This window comes from Ogataea angusta (genome assembly GCF_019207475.1).
Source record: "Ogataea angusta isolate 61-244 chromosome Unknown 61-244_NODE_5_length_850226_cov_91.758892, whole genome shotgun sequence".
In the NCBI taxonomy this organism is placed as follows: Eukaryota; Fungi; Ascomycota; class Pichiomycetes; order Pichiales; family Pichiaceae; genus Ogataea; species Ogataea angusta.
In genome coordinates, this window is record NW_025065219.1 from 420,898 (window position 1) to 440,210 (window position 19,313).

A 19,313-nucleotide genomic window follows, 5' to 3' on the forward strand; every position below is an offset into this window, starting at 1 on the left:
ATATACAATTAATTAGAGAGAATTCGCCAATTGCAGAATCAAAGGGTGGCAGTTGGGAGGCAGACGTGGCAAATCGACTTGCTTTCCAGCTTTAAGTAACACCTGCACCTCTAGGAGGGTGCAGTAAACGAAGTTGAACTTGTTTGGCTCAGTCAAAGGACCAAAACATCCGTCCACGTCGACTAAGTCAGAAATTGACCTCAGATTAGCTTCCACCTTTTTACGCCATGAATCCAAATTGGCTTTTACACCCACGGCGAGCTGCTGGAACTGAAGACTGCGCCGAATAGGATTTTTGTAGAAATTGTCCTTTTCTGGAGCAAATAGTAGCGAGTCTATGCAAAACAATTGACTGAAATCACACCGAGTAGCCAGATGGAACATATCATCGAACGCAACGACTATTTGCCCCTGACTGATGAAATAATCCACCATTCTCCTTTCCACTTCAACGGGAACCATCGCCTTTTCGAGTCCAAGGTAGCCGGACAAATGGCGTGCGCAAAGAGAACGCAACTCATCGTCGTCGTCAGAAAGATAATCAAATAATTTCAGTCTTACCTGGACTCCGAAGAAATCGTCTCCGGTATGAACAGAATTGAATCCAATGAGCGCATTCAAAGACGCTCTTCTAGCTGGAAACTCACAGCCATCGACACTCAGACGTTTCACTGTCTTGAACCATCTATCGAACTGCAATGGATTCAATTGCTTTCCAACCAAAGGTCCTAACGCCTCAATTAGACTCATCTCAATATCACTGTCTGTGTGCAAGGTGAGAAGAGAGAACAGGCTGTGTACCATTTTGAGGTCGTCGGATCCCGTAGTTGCTAAAAGGTTTTTCAGGCATTTCAAGGCCAAGGATTTAACGTAGTCCCAATCCTCACGCTGGCAAAGGTCCCACAAAATCCGGATTGCTTCAGACTTCACATTATTTGGAAGAGCTGAGTCACACGACTCAATAGCAGCAACACGTACGTCGTAGAGTGAGTTCATTGCAAGCTCCAAGAAGTCAATAAAAACGCTCCACTTGCCAGACATTTTGTAGTAGTTCAATAGTAGATTTGCACAATTTCTCAATGAGAGCTGGCGCGAACCGTCAAGACTAGAAGTCTGCTCGTTCTCAATAAACCAGTTGCCTAGCAGGAATACCGATGTGGAATCCAGTTTGCACTTGGTGAGTTCTATTAGCCTCAAATATGTCAGTTGGATAGCATAGTGTTTTTTCTTGAGCATGTCAGGCAGTTGAGACAGGATCAAACCCATGTACTCCTCGGGAACCTCAGACCATTCATTTTTCAGCTCTTGTCGTGTGATCAGTTCCTGAACAGCCAAAATCGAGCCATGGACTGCATTGAGATTTCCTGGTTTTTGCAGTAGCGCAGAGCATTCCTCAAACACTGTCTCAGAGGACACCAAAGCAGGAAGTGCTCTTGCGGCCATTTCCCGTAATTTCCAGCTTTCGTTACTCAAACAGGCGAGAACAAGCGGCTTGAATTCTTGCAGGCCCTCGTAGCCCGGCGTGGCTTCGAGTCGCGTCAATGTGGTGAGCACGGGATACATTTTCTCTACATTGTCTTTTGTGAACCCTTTGCTGATGGAGTCCGAGAGCGACTCGAGAAGGACACTGCGGATGGTCTTAAACCTGGAAAAGAACAATCGTGCAGAGATTGTGGACAGATGATTGTTGTTAATTTTCTTGCTTCCAAAAAGCTTCGTCTGCAACGCAGCGAAAAGCATCACTCCGCAATTTCGAACGGCCCAGATTTTGGAACCAAAAGAGTCCAACGCGAGTTGCAATGCCTGTCCAACGTAACTTGCGGAGGCATGAGACAAAGCAGAGTCCACAATGATGGCCTTGATTGAGTTGATGGCGTTAACTTGGGGGATGTTGGTGGATAATGCTGCATTCTTGTCAATTGGTAGCTGTGCTATTTGAACAAGACTATCCATCGTGGGGGCTATCAACTTGTCGTCAGAGCGCAGCATAGCGGTGAGAAGAAACGGTATCCCGGCAGATCTTCTTGTGATTGAGATTTTCTCGTGCTTGACCAGATGAAGAGTCTGCGCAAGCCATTCCTTGGTATAGTTGGATTTCTTACAGCACGCCACATATGTAGGGAAAACGGAGGTGAAGGCACCCTTGTGCCGGACCGTTGCAAGCTGCTCCATAAGGATTTCGCCTATCGTTCGGAGTTGCTCTTGGTCTATGGTGTACTTTGATATGAGTATTTCGAGCAAATTAGTCGACTCTTTCAAAGCTCTCCAACAATAATTGTAGACCACTTGTGACGCCTTCCCGTACTTTGCTTCCAAATCTGCACTGTATTCTTCCACTTCCTCCGGTAAATTTCCCTCAGGCGAATCGTTCTGCAGCACGTCTTTCGTGATCTGCCAGATATCCATACAACAATCGATCAGGGCAGGAACGTACTTTTCCAAGTCATCGCTCTTGACGGTGAAAATATGCTTGAGTGCGGAGAAGTACCCTTGCACACTGGCTTTGAAGCAAGCCTCACCAAGATTGTGTGAGGAGTCGATATCCTGTCTCAAGCTCTGTAGCAGCAGCCCCAGGACAGGCCCAACGTCAACGCCTTTATCCCTTCTATGTCTGACCAAGAACTGAAAAAACTTGCCCGCAGAGTCCACACTCTTGCCCTTCATGTCGGAAAGTAGCCAGAGACTTCTCTTTTGAGCAAGCTCAAGATCCACAAAATTTTCTACGTCAACAGGACACATTTCGAGAAATTTGCAGGATATTGCACGAATATCATCGTAGTCATCAGACAAGTGGTCGATAAGGATGCGGATCAGAGTTGCGGAGTACACTTCCATTGAGAAAGGAAAATCAATGTGTCTGAACTTGTCGAAATTGCGGCTGTCGACCCTGCTATCGAGACCAGACCTCACTAGAGATTTCAGGACTGCGTAGCTAAAAGAGACACAGTGGTACGACGAGCCTGGACGCATATTGAATAGCACCTTTTCCAATAAGGTCGCAAGAAACTGCTGAGCATCAGAGACAAGCATTTCTTTGGATACTATCTCCTGCTCAAATCTGGCATAGTCCTTTTTGGTCAAACTCTTTGCGTCCCTGTCCAGAGCGTACGACGAATCTCTGATCCTGATGATAAAATTGTTGAGCAAAGAGAGAGAGGCGGTTCTAGTCTCCAAACTCGTTTGGGAAAATAGGTGGTCAGTGGTGTCCTCCAGAAGGTGGTACACTGTATTTTGTACAGGCATGGCTCCTTTAGGGGATGAAAGGAGCAAAGATAATGCAATCAACCGCAGCTGATCATCCTGCTGCAACAACAAAGCTCTGAACTCGTCATAGGACAGAAAGCTTGTTGGGTCGGAGACGATTGCAAGATCTTGCGCGATTCTCAAGCATCCAAGAAATATCGGAGTGTTTGGTCTCACCGCATCAAGAAATTTTTCGGTAGCAGATTTGCAAATTTTGAAAAGACTCGGTAGCAGATAGGTTTCTGTATGTTTTTTCAACTCTGGAAGTTCCAAATTATGAATCACAGGCTCTTTCCACAAAGAAAGCCAAGACGATGGGTTACTCCCTGTGTATAGATTTTTCAAAAGTAAGGACACAGTCTTTCCAGTACAGCTAGCTAAAGCATTGCTCCATATGTATTCGATAGCTCCTTGGATAAAGAACGGACGGTGTTGGATCACATAGGCACTCCATTGTGGCTCGTTGATAAGATGGTCCAATAGAAAATATAATGCTCTAGAAGAATATGGAAGCTGCAGACATCGATCAATATATGCTTTGAAGATACGGTCTTTAGACGGGGCACGATATATAAATAAAGTCAACCTTGCAAACAAATCTCGAAGACATTTGCCCAGCGGGGCCCCAGACTCATTCCAGAAATCAATGATGTACTGTAAAAAATAGTCAGATCTATCAGTCACCAAAGAAACGATCTTGTCATTGTTGCCAACACTGTTCTCGATGAGTCGCTGCGATCTAGTGAGCCAGATACACAAAGTACTGCACGCAGAAAGACGATCCGTCTCGAGCTGGCTATAAATGAATGTAAAATAATCTATTAGTTGAGGTTCCACGGACTCGTCCACATCTTTCAGCCCGAGCAGTGCCGCCCTGACAGTATCAAGCTGCATCTGGAGGTACGTGCCAGGAAATAAAATTTTAACCAAGGCTTCGCGAAATAATAAAAATTTACGTGTTTTCTCATTTCATAATGGAAGATAAGTACATTGGACTGGCGCTGGCCATCAGTTCGTCGTTGGCGATCGGAACGTCGTTTGTGCTTACGAAAAAGGGGTTGTTGAAAGATGGAAGCGGCGGAGAGTCGTACTCGTACCTGACGAACCCGATCTGGATCTTGGGTACCTCGCTCATGGCCATTGGAGAAATCGCCAATTTCGCGGCCTACACGTTTGCCCCTCCTATATTGGTGACCCCACTGGGAGCCCTTTCTGTCATTATTGGCGCTGTGCTGGCCTCTGTATTCCTGAAGGAGGAACTTGGTACCTTGGGAAAAATGGGATGTGCAATTTGTTTGCTTGGCTCGGTGATCATCGTGCTGCACGCTCCAGCAGACAAGGAGGTGGAGACCGTGGACGAGATCCTCAACTACGCGAAACAGCCAGGCTTCATGCTGTACGCTCTTGTGGTTGGGGTCTACGCGGTGTTCATGATCTACAAAATTGCTCCTAAATACGGAAACCAAAACCCAATGATCTACATCAGCATCTGCTCCCTGGTGGGATCGATTTCCGTGTGCGCGATCAAAGCATTCGGTATCGCTTTGAAACTGACTCTTCAGGGCAGCAACCAGTTCACACACCCTTCCACGTACTTCTTCATCGTTGTGGTGGTTGTGTGCATTCTGACACAAATGAACTACTTCAACAAGGCGCTGGCGCAATTCGATACTTCCATTGTTAATCCACTGTACTACGTGACATTTACCACTGCCACTTTGTGTGCTTCTTTCATTTTGTTCCGCGGATTCAACACCACCTCGTCCGTCAACATCATTTCTCTGATTTGCGGATTCCTCATCATTTTCAGCGGTGTGTTCTTGCTGGACATTTCCCGTCACGGTTCTGACACAGAAGAACTGTTTGCTACGAAAAAAGATGGATTATCCGACATTCCATTAAACTCCGACCTGTCTGCATACCAGTTCAGAAGATCAATGCAATTGAACAGACCGAACCAGGACTCTGCTTATCACAATTTGAATAGCGACCCTGACCGCCTTCGAAGACGCTCCGACAGTTTCGAATTGAACTAGCACTCCGAAATTCAGCAAGAATACATAGAGACCATATACACTTCCTTTAGATATCGTCAATATCCAACTCCTCCTCTTCACCGTCTTCACTTTCGTTTCCAAACTCAAAGTTAGCGTCGTCATCCACGTCCTCACCAAATGTATCCGTTTGGTTGATCTTTGCTGTTTCGGGAAGCTCTCCTTGGGAAATCAGCGTACGAGCTTCGTCGGCGGTATATTTATGCACCACATCGGCCTGGTTATCCTGGAATTCTCTCAAGGCAACAAGAATGATGTCTCCCTGTGCCATCCAAACCTTCTTTCTCAATTTTCCTCTAATATGCGCAATTCTGGTGACACCGTCAAAACAAGCTGCTTGCACGCGGCCGTTACCCAGCATTTTTGTGATCTGTGCGTATTCCTGCTGCTCATCCTTATAAATGAGCTCTCTCTTCTGAGACCAGTTCTCGTTCTTGCCTCTTCTTCTATTCTTTCCTCCTTTGCCCTTTCCTTTATTAGCCATTTTGTCCAGAACAAATGTAATAAAATTTTTTTTTTTCACCTGAAGAAAATGGCTGTGTCAGAACATCTAATATTTATTCATTACCCGGAACCTTCTAGGCCATGGACTCCTTCGAGGCGAGAGTCTATCTAACCAAACAGCTGAGCTCGCTCACGCCATCGAAACAGGCTGCTCAGCAGTGCGCCAAGTTTTTGCTAAAACACAAGGAACTTCAAGACGATCTTTATTCTGTTATTTTGGAGAGTCTCGACGCCGCAGACCTCAATATTCGCATCAACATCTTCCAATTCCTTGAGGAATTGATTCTATACTGCCAGCATGACTCACAGAAACCATATATTTCCTCAATTATCAAGGATATGAAACTTATTCTTACCAAAATTCTCCCGCCAAAGCCTGATACTGTGTCCTGCGAGACCAGATTGCTAACCAATCTCCATGCTGCTTACACGATCTTGGTAAACATCTCAAAATCATGCAAGTTCAAGAATATCAAAGAATACAAGACAAAGTACAGCTCTAACCTGCTCACTGATATGGACAGGAATAGGATCGAGCTTCAGCTCCAATTCGACGAAACACCCTTATACACAGAAAAAGAGCTTCCGGAGTCTATCGATAGCCAGCTAGATTGTGCGTGGGAGTTCCTGTTGGAGAAAAGACGCCAGTCTCAGTATGAACGCCTTTTTATAGACAAGCACCATATACAGTCTCCGACAGAGCCCCTGCAGGACACATTCACAAAAACGCGGAAGCAGCTTCTTGCTCGAATCGAGGCCGATCGAGAACGACAGAAACGTGGCAAAGAGAACCTTTGGCAAATCAACAGGGAAAATGGATCGAAAACTGAATTCGATCTCGTTTACGATACTTTCCACCAGTTTGACATTATTGAAGATAAACCCCTTATAGACGAAATCAACGAACTATATGACAACAGCAAATACGGAACGCCACGCAGACAGCAGCCTAACAAACGATTCAGACGATGATCATTTGTCGTTAGCGATGACCGTGGATAAGATCCTGAATAACTCATTGACACCTGATAATTTCTCCTCTGCCTTCGAGTTAGAATGATCCTGTCCGACCCTGATGGTGAACTTGTTTTCAATATCGAATTCCAGGCTGTTGAAGTAGTTGAACACCTCTTCGTCCACCGGCGTGTTTCCACCAGCAGCCATGACAAAACCCAGATTGTGTTTGAGCTGAGGTTGATCCTTGAACGACATTGTCAGGTCAGATGGCTGGGAAACAGGACTTGTAAGTGACGAGGACGGAATCTTTCTCAAATGGCCATCGAAAGAGTTCTGATTCATCACAAAGGAGAGAGCACGAACAATCAAGTTAGCTTCTTGCACAATGACAATTCCATTGATGAGGTTGGCATGTAAATTGAATTCTTTAGAGTATAACTCATTCACGTGTGTAATAAGCTCTCCAACTAATTTAAGCTTGTGGTCCCTGTCCACATCGGAACAGTTCTCAGTGTGGAAGCGAACAGTGCACTCCTCCACCTCAACAAACGATCCAGGCAGTCTTTCGCACAAAGCGTTCATGACCTCTATGACCGTTGGCATCCAGGTCAGCTCGTTCTCGTCAATCACAGTGAACCATTCGTTGCTGTTTGGGAGTTTGATGTAGCCCCCGTTCTCGGCAATGAGACCAAGCTCGCCAATTCTGCGATACTTACGCAGCAAGTCGGACCGTTTCAGGAAACTGAACACATACACGATATTATTCGGGTCATTGGCAAGATTGAAAAGCGTTGACATGATGTATTCATGTTGAACAGGATTGATCAAAGAGCCTGGGATATTCACTTTGGAGACGAGGTTGCCGAGGTTGATGATGAACAACCGTTTGCTCTCTGGATTTGGCAAATCGTGGTATTTTTCCTTGAACAGTGCCTGGGATAATTGCGTCAATTCAGAAGAGCAGTCCTTGCGGTTGCTTGCAAAAGCTGTTTCGATGTCGCGAATGCAATGTTTCACCCACGACTGGGAGTCGTGTTTGAGAATGGTGGCATACATGTTTTTCCACCTCTGGAGTTTCTCCTCTGGAGACATCTCGAGGCCGAGCTTGATGTTTTCTGCCACCTGCTTGACATCATATGGATTGGTGAGGAGAGGACCCTCGGTCATCACCTGGGCGGAACCAACAAACTCGCTCATGATCAAGGGCGAATGAGACTCTTGTGAGGCAACAACAAACTCATGAGACGTGAGATTCATTCCTTCTCTGAGGGTGGAGACAATAAACAAATCTGCCTCTGCCAGGAGCGCCAAGTACTGCTCAAACTCGATATCCTGGTGCAGAAACGTGACAGGCTGATCGGTAGAGATGTTGCTTGATTTCGCGTTGATTCTTTCGGCAATGTTGAAAATTGTGCTTTCGAAATCATCATCTTTATCCATCTTGGCCTTTGTATAGATGAGGATGAGAATTGTATCAGACACGCGTTCTGGATTATCATTCAAAAAGCGCTCGTATGCCAGTAGTTTCTCTTTGATTCCTCTAATTCTATCGATTTTGTCTCTGCTGACAATTAGTTTCTTATCGGCCCATCTCTCTCTGACTAGTTTTCTCCAGTTGAGACATAAATTGTTTTGCAATCTTGTGTTGAGAGATTTCGCATCGATTCCAATAGGATTACCATTGACACTGACGACTCTATCTTTGTACCTAATTCCGTACTCATCAAAGTCCGCTAGAAGCAGTCTGTTGCACGTCTGATAAAAATGTCTCACATATTCCTCGGTCTGGAAAGAAATGCAGTCGGCTCCTAGAAGACCTTCCAGGATATTGTTTCTCTGCGCCAGACAGCGGAAAACCTCACTCGAAGGAAACGACACATGCAAGAAGAAACCTATTTTGGCGTTTGGTATCTTTTCACGTATCATTTTAGGAACGAGCATAAGATGGTAGTCATGCACCCAGACAATATCACCTTCCTTGTACTGCGAGACAATTTGGTCTGCAACTGCCCGATTCAGCTTCTCGTAGTGCTTCCACGAATGATTCTCAAAAGCATTCGATTTTGGATTGTCAGGGATCTGGTAGTGGAAAATTGGCCATAAGATTTCTTTGGAAAAACTGGTGTAGTGGCCATGGAAAGTGACATCATCCACAAAGGCCACAGACGAGTCGTATTTTTCGCTCAGTTCTTTTGCTATATTGTTTTTGGTTGTTTGTGGAACCACATCTGATGGAATGGGCAAAACACCTATCCATCGGAATTTAGTTTTCGGATCAGAGGCTGCCGCAATGCGAATAGCATTCTTCAAGCTACCATTTCCCTTATCAAACTCAACTACCCTCCAAGGTGCAGTAGCAAAAACATTATTCTTGATGAAAAGATCGTGGTAATCAGGTTTCGAAAAGCCGCCAAATGGCGTCACCTTACCCTCGTCAGGCAGAAATACGTTCTCGTGCTCCGGAGGATACTCGTCCTTTTCACGTTCCGAACGATTCTCCAAAGCATGCTTTGCCACATGCGAACTTGAGCGGCGCGAGGAAAGTCCGGGGCGGTTGACTTTCAAAGAAGAATGTAGCAACTCCGGACCTTTTGCTGCTTGCTTCTCCGACACCGATGAGGAAACAGTGATTTTTGTAGTGCTAACCCTCGACTTTGGCTGAATGAACGTCGACGTCGACACATTGACTGATGGTGTGTTTTTGGAAACTTCCTTCAACTGGCTGATTTCATCCAGCGTGGGCTGTTTGGGGTTGTTGAAGAAAAACTCCTGAACAGAGACGTTTTGGTTTGGCCCGTCTGTGTTCGAAGTAGACACCGAAGTCTCGCCATCGTCGTCCTCGGAGATCGCCTGTATCCTATTGTCGACAAGATCGGTTTGGCTCAGATTAGATGCTGACGAGTTCTGCGCGAGAGCTTTTATCAAGGACATCGTTGTATTGGTAGCATCTTTCAATTTCTTTTCTTTAGCAGAAGCACTCGTTTTTGGCTGTTTAATAGGTTCAGCAATATCATCGAATTCGGTGTCATTGTTGACATATTTGTCCTTGTCTTGGACCTCGAAATGCACAGTATATGGCAGGAATCTAGGAACGTGTTAGAGCAACGCAATACTTCGCATACTTACAAAGAAGCAACAAGGACGGTCATTTTGCTATAAACAAATCCAAATGCTCAGTTCAGAGTCAATGGCCTATTTTCAGTAAATCGTCAAGAACTCTTCCACCAAATTTATTTATACAGCAACTTGGCTTGCTCCTCCAGTGCTAAACTAAGGATATATGTACAAAAAAAAATTGTGTTATTATCCATAAATTTCTAGAACACTTTACAGGATTGTACATACCACGGGGCAGTCGGCACTACACAACTAAAAAAAATGAAATATATTATCCTTCTCCAAAGGACGAATACGTAGTAGTTAGCGGTGTGCTCATGTCGATCATTGAGCGCTAGATCAAGGCTGCAGCCATGCCAAGAGCAGCCCCAAGCATCCCAGTGTAGCCGGCACTCGACATGTAGGCATCACCACAGTAAGTGGACTCCAAAGCGGTCAGGGTGCCGTTTGTGGAGTTAGCAGCCCAGAGAGGTGAGCTGGAGTTGGTTGTGGAGTTCGAATACTCCTCAATATATGGCGTGCTTCCATCCAGGGCGAAAGACTCGTCCTCGTATCTCCTGAACTTACCCTTGGTCTTGACAATTGTACCGCAAGTGATCTTGGTCATGTTTGCAAAATGAAGGTTGACAGAAAGTCCGATGATGTAAGCTTTGTTCTTAGGATTCAGCGAGAGATAAGGATCGTAGTAGGTAGCCTCGAAGCAGGTGGTGTTGATCCATCCGTGCTTTCCAGAGAGGTCTCCGACCTGGCAAAGGGCGTCATCGTCAAAGCTATCGCATTCATCAAGCGGTGCGTTGTAAGGATTTAGATGCGTACCCGTGGCCTCGCAGTTACCGTTTGCTGGAACTGGAGCTTTGTGGATGTGATAATAGAAAGGCCCTCCCTCTTCGGGAAGTCCAGTCACGTCAATATGGACCTTAACTGTGCCGTTCTTTGCGGAGAACTCAATGATACCCTTGGTGTCTTTTCTATCGAGATGGGCTTTGGCAACAATGTTTCTAGGAGAGTCTGTGTTCTCGGGGGCAGGGCCAGCGAGTGCGACAGCGGCAAGAGCGCCGACGAATAAGAATGAAGAAGAGACCATTTTGTGGAGAGAGTAATGCGGATTCTATGGATGTAAACTTAAGATGGAGAAAGTAGTTGAAGAGAAATTGGGGGTACAAATATGCTGGCGTCAAGGACAGACGCCCAAATTTAGGGATAGCTTTTCAGATCTTACCCGGCCGGCTATTTCTCTCTGAAAGAATTTTTTCTCGTGTCATCTCTGGTCGATAAGAGACCATTCACTGATAAGATATGGGTGATAAAGCTTTACACTAATACGTGCCCGGTAGCGGTCGGAATTGACGGAACAGCAAAACTGCCGCCTATTAAGTAGATTGTGTTTGTTTGGCCGAGAACCGGAGTAGTCTGTTCCCAGCTCTGTACCATGGCTGGACAATGCCATCAATCATCCCTTTGCTTCTCAGGTAGTGCACCAAATCAATAAAATTTTTTTCACGTCCAACGTTTCACGCAAGATATTTTATCAGCTGAAAAAAAGATAACAGAGATAGACAACAAGTACTTTGCGTATTTGTCCAAATTGACGTTTTGTACTATATATCAGCTAGTTTGAAGCTCCTGTGCGGTTATTAAACTAATAATCAGCTACATTGCAACTCTTACGAAGTTTTTTTATTGGACTGTTTTGATTCACAAATTGGTGGGCTTTCGTTAGTTTCAATTACGATTTTACCACCATGTCGCACAACATTTCCTTGTTGAAGCCAAAGTTTACTCCATCGTCACCAACCGCTGTCAAACACAGCTCGCTGGACTCCACTCACTACTCCTCCACATCCCCAGGAACAGAGGGCTCGCCACCATCCGGCTCCGACCCGCTACATCCCAACGCTAAGACAACAACCACCACTCAGAGCAACGGTGCCACTACTACCAAACAAAACATGTCTACGCCCACGTGCAAGAACTGTAAAACTCAGACCACTCCATTATGGAGAAGAGACGAAACAGGTCAGGTGCTGTGCAATGCTTGTGGTCTGTTCCTCAAGCTCCACGGCCGTCCTCGGCCCATCTCTTTGAAAAGTGACGTGATTAAGTCAAGGAACAGAGTCAAACACAACAACTCAAAGTCGAACCCGAACACTCCTGAACTCAAGGCTAAGGACTCGTCTTCAAATGGCAAGGTCACTAAGTTTTCTCCAAAACAGTACAAACCGAATACGAAAACACAAAGTGGCCAATCCAAAGAGTCGTCTCCAATTTTGAATTCCACAACCAACGGATCGAATGCACAGGCTGATATCAAGTCTCCGGTGATCTTGCCACTTTTGCCTCGCAATCAACAGGACTCAAATGGACAGCAATCTCCAGGTAACCAGTACTCGTACTCATCCACAAACCCATGGCTCAACAAAAACCAGAACAACGTACAGCCTTTACATTATCCTGCGTCTGCTCCGACCCAGTATGCCAACAATCTGGCCAAGGTCACTTCGCCGCTGCTGTTGTCGACTGGTTCTGGTAACGTGTCAACTCCGCAATACAACCATCCACAATCCTCAGAAAGGTCGAGCAATCAGAATCTGGGCAGAGAGGCCATGCTACATGCAGCTGGAGCGCTGGAAACGTTGAGTCAACAAAGCTCCAGCGACAAGATTCCAGGCATGAAACTCGACAGCGAACTGTCCAACAGGCTTTCATCTCCTCCACAAAAATTACCATCTATTTCCAACATCAGTAAACCCTATTCCCCTGCTACAGAACTCAATAACCATGCCACTCCTCCATTCGGACCCACAAAGCTGACCTCGCTGGATCATGGACACCAGCCAACTCCGTTGCAGTCGATTCTGTCACCTAGTTTTGGCCCTCAATACTCACTCAACAGTTCATCCTCTCAATTCGTTCCGAACGGGTCCGAGAAGCTGCCTCCGCTCAAGAACTTTACAGTGAACGGCGGCACGCAGAGCTCCAACCAGAAGATGTCACCACTGGTCATGCCTGCAGATAATAAACCTGCCAGCAGGGGTTATTCGCAACAGATGGAGCAGAGAAGTCATTCGAACATGTCTTCGTCAGAGGATCTGCGGACGAGAATTTCGGAACTTGAGCTGGTGAATGATTTATACAAAACACGGATATCAGAGCTGGAAGCTATGGATGCCGCCTCGAAACAGAGAGAAGCCTTGTTGAAGAGACGTATCGAAGAGCTTACAGACCTGGTCAAACAAAGAGATGCCTCTAAGAAACACGCAGAGCAACGTTCCCACGCTCACCAGCAGGGCAACGAAGCTAAGCGTTTGAAAGTGGAACCTAACTAACGAAAATAGGATCTCATGATGTAATTTGTATAATGGTTTTAATGAATGAATCAAATAAAGGTTATAGAAAAAAATAATTTTAAGGTGATTATGTCTAAACCACTATCAGTGAGATTCACAGAGGCTTTGCAGCTTGTGGAAAAACTTGACAGCGTGAGCTTGCGAAGAGATTCTGCAGAATACAAGGAAGAGCTGAAAAATGTCCTCGATGTGCTGAATTCGGTTAAGAAGTCCGTCCAACAAATGGCACTATTCAGTGTGAATGAGGACATTGATGAGGTGAGCACAGGCGACTTGCGCTACTTAGCAATTGATTTCTACATCGCACAGGTGCTTGTAAACACCGTCGTTAACAGGGCATCCACTCTCAAGACCTGCAATAACTTGTATTTGCAGTTCCTATGCACCTTGGAAAACTATGGAATATTAGACAAAGGGCAGCGAGCAAAACTGGACGCGATAAAAACATCGTATGACCCGCAAATCGACGAGTTGCGCTCCAAGGATCCTGTAACCAGAAGACAAAGCAAGATCGACGAGTTCAAACGGGAGAAAGAGCTCAAAGAGAAGCTCAAGATCCTCGAGTCGTCAGATTTCCATAATTTGGACGATGAAGTAGTGAGACAAGTCTATCTAGACCAGCTCAAGTTTTTCGCCCTAAAGTCGTTCCAGAGCATTGAGTCAAATCTGATGGAGCTCGAGGTTCTTGCCAACATGCCTGTTCGTCCAATTGAGCCAGTTCAGGAGCCGGATGTGAGAGAGAGACAGAAGAAATTTGACGAGACGTACACGGATAAACTGGAGTCTCTAACTAATCCAATACTGTCGAAGGATGGCAAGGTTTTGCGGCCCTTCACGATCGTGCCATCGACACGAGACCAGGTACAGAAAAAGGTATTTGGAACGGGCCAGGTGCTGCCCACAATGACCGTGGAAGAGCTTGTGGACCAAGAATTGGCAAATGGTGGCATGGTCAAGGAATCCTTGCCGGAAAAAGAATTCGACGAGGATAACGAAGAAGATGTTGATAGACTAACGTACAAGAACCGCGAATGGGACGAGTTCACCGACAACAACCCGAGAGGAAGCGGAAACACACAGAATTTGGGCTGACATGAGTCGTGCACCCTTCAGATTTGAAGAAATCACGGTGGAAAAATAAATCGAGGAGAAAAAAAAAACAGACACGACTAGGAGCGCCATGAGTTCGTTTGTACCTGCGCAATTCAGCTCTTTCACCACGAATTTTGACTTTGACAAGCTGAAGGTAAGACTTTTCCATCGTTATGGCACCTAAATAATACTGACTATCAGACTGATACGACATCGTCTTTCCAAAGCCGACTTCGGTCGCTCAGAAGTCCACAAGACTTTTTCGACTTCAGAAGAATGAGCAAGCCAAGCGGCATATTCGAGGTTCAGCAAAGGGTGAATTTCAACCTGACATACTTTAGTTCAAACTACATCCTCATCACAGCCATCATCTGTTGCTACTGCATTCTGACCAACCTTTTACTGTTTTTTATTCTGGCAGCCGACACGCTTGTTGTCTACTTGACACAGCTACTGTTCAAGAACTCGGACGAGCTTCAGTTCAGAAGTTTCAAGCTAAGCAAATCAGCAATCTACTCCACTCTGTTGCTGATCAATCTACCGCTGCTTTTCGTGGCCAACCCGTTCACCACGTTGATCTGGCTTGCGACCGCGAGTGCTGCAGTTGTCCTGCCCCATGCAGTTTTTATGGAGAAGCCACTAGACGCCTCCTTTGCCGAAGTCGTTTAGGTGCACTAATGAACGCTACTATCTATTAATCACACCTCACACCGACCATGTAGCTTTATCTAGATTAAATTCCTAGCTGATTATTTCTGACGGCAAATTGTTGCATCTAGTTCCACTATGGGAAACTCTACCCTTATGAGATGGCCAGTAACGGCGATACTGGTATTAGGTGTCGTGGTGACTGTCCTTTACAAAGCGATGGCGGTATATATTCCTCGTCCAGGCCCAGTCCAAGTGTCTTCTACCTCTACCCCATCAGCCTTCAAGATCAAACATATATTTCACAACGCTGCAGATGGCAGGACCCACAAAAGACTGGATATTAATGACGAGTTTTTGAGCACTTACAATTCTGCCCAGCCCCAGGTGGCACACATCGAGGATATGGATTTATTTGATGTCTCTCCTTTTGAACAAGAGCTTGTGATCAGACATACGAAGGGACAAACAATCAGATTAGCGGATCGGTCGCCCGACTTTGTGGAGTCGTATCTCGACTTTGCACTGGAGAACGGCCCTGCTTCGCGGATGATTGAGTTTGATTGGCAGCAAGAATCTCTCTTGATTCCAAATATGAGCGATAAGGAAACGATCATCAGTTTGGCCCTGATGTCCTCGGACGCCTATGTTGGCCTTCCTACTGACGCCGACTGGAATGACGTGGGTGAAAAGTACAACGAGTCGGAGCGTTTTGGATGGGAAAATGGAGGTGTGAGAGGTCATGTTTTCACCGATCCAGAAGAAACAATTGTGATAATATCAATCAAAGGCACATCGGCTGCGGGTTTGAACACCGGAGGAGACGGCCAGACAGTTGAGCAGGATAAGACAAACGACAACCTTCTTTTTTCTTGCTGTTGCGCGAGAGTGTCGTCTCTATGGAAAACGGTATGCGACTGCTACGAAGAGTCGTACACTTGTAACCAAAACTGTCTGGAACAGGAACTGAGGCGACCAGACAGGTACTACAAAGCAGTTCTAGACATTTATCGCAACGTGACACACATGTATCCGGAGTCGGAGATATGGGTGACGGGACATTCATTAGGAGGCTCGCTGAGTGCGCTTCTTGGCCGCACGTTTGGCCTTCCTGCTGTTTCTTTCGAAGCCGTGGGAGAATTACTGGCCACTCGCAGATTGCATCTACCAATGCCACCTGGGCTACCAGAGGAGATGGAAAACATTTGGCATGTGGGGAATACTGCAGACCCTATATTTATGGGTGTTTGCAACGGTGCCTCGTCAACATGCTCTTTGGCCGGTTACGCATTGGAAACACAGTGCCATTCGGGAAAGAAGTGCGTATACGACGTGGTAAACGACCTGGGATGGCACGTGAACCTGCTGAACCACAGGATACGAACCATCATTAGCGACGTTCTGATGGTCTACAACGACACTGCCGAGTGCGTCAAGTCCCCACCGTGTTACGACTGCTACAACTGGAGATTCGTGGACCATTCTGGCGACCGATACAGAACCACAGCTTCCTCTCCATTGCCAACGCCCTCCGATCCTCCTGGACGAAGATGTCTGAAGCGCACGTGGTATGGCCGCTGCTACGAATGGGCGGACGATCCCAGCTCGGTCAAGACAACCTTCTCGACAAGCACGATATACAGCAAGACGAGCGACATTCGCACTAGCACCGACACGCACACAGGAGGGAACTCCACATGTATCAGAAGATCCTGGCTTGGATACTGTCTTGAGTATGGTCCAGGATTACATTAGGCATGGGCATAGTTTTTTTTTTCTAGGCTACATTTATATATTTTTATGCTTACGGCTGTGCAGGGAAGTTAAAAACGCGTCTTTCAATTTTAAAACACGCTCCCCAATGTTTAGAAAAGTCAAGCGGAGAACAGACGGACGCCGTAACTTCGATGAGATCCAGGCTGGCGAGCCCGGGTACCGTCGTCTGGGCAGCAAAGGGTTCAAAGACGACCTTTCTATATATCCCCACCGGCTGTCCTTCTACAAAGTGCCTCCCTTTGAGGAGATCACGCTGGAGGAGTTTGAGACCTGGGCGATTGACCGACTGAAGGTTGTTCTGGAGCTTGAGTCGTGTGTTAGCAGAGGCAAGTCGTTCAAAGATATTGAAATCATCATGAAACCGCTGTTGTCCAAGCTGTTGCCCATGAATTTACCCAACAGAGAGTCGACGTCTCTGTATTTAGAGCGCAAGAAGGACCATTACTCGCATTTCATTCTCCGACTGGCATTCTGTCGCTCCGAAGAGCTCAGAACGCGCTTTATACGCGCCGAAACCTTGCTGTTCAGACTCAGATTCAATATGATGTCGATTCAGGAGCAGAAGGATTTTGTCGCGTCTCTCGATCTGCCGTGGGAGACCGTGTCTGAGGAGGAAAAACAGGAGTTTCAGAGCGAGTTGATGGCCTGTTGCTACAACACGGCGCGGTCGATTTTGACGCAGACCGTGGAATACCAGCGCACGAAGAAGGTGACAGAGGAACAGGTGAGGGCGTTTCTGGCAGCGGAGAAATTCTACAAGATCCCGTTTGAGTTTGTCCCGGAGCTAGTCTCCACCAGACAGTCGTTTCTGCGCCGCGGTAAGGCGTTCGTCGCACAGTTCCAGCAACTGTCGCTGATTTTGACCGAGTTCAGCAAACATCTCGCAGAGCAGCTCAATGTCACGATGCGTGCTCTTCCGACGCTGGACGAGGATGACCGGCTCATCCCAGTACTCAACAACCTCTCGCGCGGGTACGCCTCGATGGACTACCACTCGGAACTTGTCGGCTCTGAGACAAACGACGGGTCGGTGAGTGCGGAGAGCGTTCCTAGTCTGACGAAACATATGCCGCTGTGCATGAATCGGCTTATGCAGGGCGTTATGGCCGACCATCACCTGAAATACCAAGGCAGACAGCAACTGTCACTGTTTCTGAAGGGCATTGGGCTGAGTGCAGAGGAAGCACTGCGGTTCTGGCAGATGCAGTTCACGTCCGGGCCGGGGTCGATGTCGATCGAGAGGTTCAACAAGGAGTACAAATACACTTTCAGACACAACTACGGTCTGGAAGGTGGACGCATCAACTACAAGCCGTGGGACTGTCGCACTATCCTGAGCAAGCCGCGTCCAAGTAAGAACGAGTACCACGGGTGTCCGTACAGGGACCTGCACCGCGATCAACTGGCCGACCAGCTGCAGAAGATGGGCCTGGACCAGGGTGCCCGGCTAGATGACGTTTTGGAGCTCAGCGACAGGGGCGAGTACCAGGTTGCGTGCACCAAGGTGTTCGAGCTGGTGCACAGAGAAAAGATCGACACAATGCTGAAGAACGGCGACACGGTGGACGAAACGTCGATCACGCATCCTAATCTGTATTACAGCCGATCCCTGTATTTAGAATCCAAGTAAACAAACGTACAGTTGAAGTATCATGTAAACACCACAACATTCTCGCTCTAGCGATTTTTAGAGTTTAGCACTGCGCGTCAACAATGCGGCGGATAAATATGATGCTTATTGTGATTGTTAGATTGTGCTGCACGAAATATTATTCGGGCGATGCATTGCCTTTTTTAGTTTATTTCCATATCGTGCCAGTCTTCTCACCACTCTTGTTTATATATTCGCTGAGATGCTGTCGCGCAATTCATTTAAGTCGCAAATGAACCTGGAGAACAAGAAGTCAACGTTTAGTCTGTTTTCGAGGTCCAAAACGCGAATCGTCCGCAGGTCCAAAACCTTCCTGTCCCCAAAGTCTCCTTCCGTGGACGCGTTTCCAGAGGATGCCGAAGAAAAGAGAGACGACGACCTGGCGGCCGAAAACAAAATGCTCAAGGAACAAGTGACAAAGCAGAAGTTCATGATACTCAAGCTCATCGACGAGCTCGAATACATGGAGACCCTCTACAAACAGAAAGCAGCCATAGTGGTGGACCCTACGTCACCTACCAACTCGGTTTCGTCCAACGCCTCGTCTATGGAAACACTGGTCGCCGAAAATAGCGAGAAGGAAAAGCTGATAAAGCAGCTCAACCTCAAGACCAAACTACTCGAGTCCAGCGTGGCCGAACTGCGGAGCCAACTGAAGTCTAATCTCTGCCAATACCAGCGCAATCTCTCTAACTTATCCGACTCCGTGACAATGATCAACGAAAACCAGAGATTCCTTACGCCGCCGCCGAGACCCCATATAGTTCCGAGCTCGCGCTCGCTGGATCTCAAACAGTACACCGACAAGGACGCGGGGGAGACCTTTGTGCTGCGCAAATTTAGTATCTGCTAAGACTTATTACGTCGCGTCGATCGGCTGGCTCATTTAATTTTTGTGTACACTTAGATTTCAGTTGTATAGTA

The 19,313-nt window shown here is 46.7% G+C and overlaps 12 protein-coding genes across 12 annotated transcripts; 8 read left to right on the forward strand and 4 right to left on the reverse strand.

The window, feature by feature from the left end:
- Positions 1-12: 12 nt before the first annotated feature.
- KL928_002779 (uncharacterized protein) lies at positions 13-4,137 on the reverse strand (the record flags this gene model as incomplete). Its single annotated transcript, XM_043203292.1, has 1 exon — positions 13-4,137. The coding sequence occupies one exon, from the start codon at positions 4,135-4,137 to the stop codon at positions 13-15; it is 4,125 nt and encodes a 1,374-aa protein (XP_043059933.1).
- An 80-nt stretch (positions 4,138-4,217) lies between these two features.
- On the forward strand, positions 4,218-5,279 carry KL928_002780 (uncharacterized protein; the record flags this gene model as incomplete). Its single annotated transcript, XM_043203294.1, has 1 exon — positions 4,218-5,279. One exon carries the CDS (start codon positions 4,218-4,220, stop codon positions 5,277-5,279), a length of 1,062 nt encoding a protein of 353 aa, XP_043059934.1.
- A 46-nt stretch (positions 5,280-5,325) lies between these two features.
- Positions 5,326-5,781, reverse strand: KL928_002781 (uncharacterized protein; the record flags this gene model as incomplete). Its single annotated transcript, XM_043203295.1, has 1 exon — positions 5,326-5,781. The coding sequence occupies one exon, from the start codon at positions 5,779-5,781 to the stop codon at positions 5,326-5,328; it is 456 nt and encodes a 151-aa protein (XP_043059935.1).
- Positions 5,782-5,882: 101 nt separating this feature from the next.
- KL928_002782 (uncharacterized protein) lies at positions 5,883-6,693 on the forward strand (the record flags this gene model as incomplete). The annotated part of the gene is made up of 2 exons (XM_043203296.1): positions 5,883-6,454; positions 6,537-6,693. The coding sequence occupies 2 exons, from the start codon at positions 5,883-5,885 to the stop codon at positions 6,691-6,693; spliced, it is 729 nt and encodes a 242-aa protein (XP_043059936.1).
- Positions 6,694-6,773: 80 nt separating this feature from the next.
- KL928_002783 (uncharacterized protein) lies at positions 6,774-9,689 on the reverse strand (the record flags this gene model as incomplete). The annotated part of the gene is made up of 1 exon (XM_043203297.1): positions 6,774-9,689. One exon carries the CDS (start codon positions 9,687-9,689, stop codon positions 6,774-6,776), a length of 2,916 nt encoding a protein of 971 aa, XP_043059937.1.
- A 520-nt stretch (positions 9,690-10,209) lies between these two features.
- On the reverse strand, positions 10,210-10,959 carry KL928_002784 (uncharacterized protein; the record flags this gene model as incomplete). Its single annotated transcript, XM_043203298.1, has 1 exon — positions 10,210-10,959. One exon carries the CDS (start codon positions 10,957-10,959, stop codon positions 10,210-10,212), a length of 750 nt encoding a protein of 249 aa, XP_043059938.1.
- Positions 10,960-11,617: 658 nt separating this feature from the next.
- Positions 11,618-13,201, forward strand: KL928_002785 (uncharacterized protein; the record flags this gene model as incomplete). Its single annotated transcript, XM_043203299.1, has 1 exon — positions 11,618-13,201. The coding sequence occupies one exon, from the start codon at positions 11,618-11,620 to the stop codon at positions 13,199-13,201; it is 1,584 nt and encodes a 527-aa protein (XP_043059939.1).
- A 90-nt stretch (positions 13,202-13,291) lies between these two features.
- KL928_002786 (uncharacterized protein) lies at positions 13,292-14,314 on the forward strand (the record flags this gene model as incomplete). The annotated part of the gene is made up of 1 exon (XM_043203300.1): positions 13,292-14,314. One exon carries the CDS (start codon positions 13,292-13,294, stop codon positions 14,312-14,314), a length of 1,023 nt encoding a protein of 340 aa, XP_043059940.1.
- A 276-nt stretch (positions 14,315-14,590) lies between these two features.
- On the forward strand, positions 14,591-14,983 carry KL928_002787 (uncharacterized protein; the record flags this gene model as incomplete). The annotated part of the gene is made up of 1 exon (XM_043203301.1): positions 14,591-14,983. The coding sequence occupies one exon, from the start codon at positions 14,591-14,593 to the stop codon at positions 14,981-14,983; it is 393 nt and encodes a 130-aa protein (XP_043059941.1).
- A 117-nt stretch (positions 14,984-15,100) lies between these two features.
- KL928_002788 (uncharacterized protein) lies at positions 15,101-16,717 on the forward strand (the record flags this gene model as incomplete). The annotated part of the gene is made up of 1 exon (XM_043203302.1): positions 15,101-16,717. The coding sequence occupies one exon, from the start codon at positions 15,101-15,103 to the stop codon at positions 16,715-16,717; it is 1,617 nt and encodes a 538-aa protein (XP_043059942.1).
- Positions 16,718-16,823: 106 nt separating this feature from the next.
- On the forward strand, positions 16,824-18,368 carry KL928_002789 (uncharacterized protein; the record flags this gene model as incomplete). The annotated part of the gene is made up of 1 exon (XM_043203303.1): positions 16,824-18,368. The coding sequence occupies one exon, from the start codon at positions 16,824-16,826 to the stop codon at positions 18,366-18,368; it is 1,545 nt and encodes a 514-aa protein (XP_043059943.1).
- Positions 18,369-18,591: 223 nt separating this feature from the next.
- Positions 18,592-19,242, forward strand: KL928_002790 (uncharacterized protein; the record flags this gene model as incomplete). The annotated part of the gene is made up of 1 exon (XM_043203305.1): positions 18,592-19,242. The coding sequence occupies one exon, from the start codon at positions 18,592-18,594 to the stop codon at positions 19,240-19,242; it is 651 nt and encodes a 216-aa protein (XP_043059944.1).
- Positions 19,243-19,313: the final 71 nt, after the last annotated feature.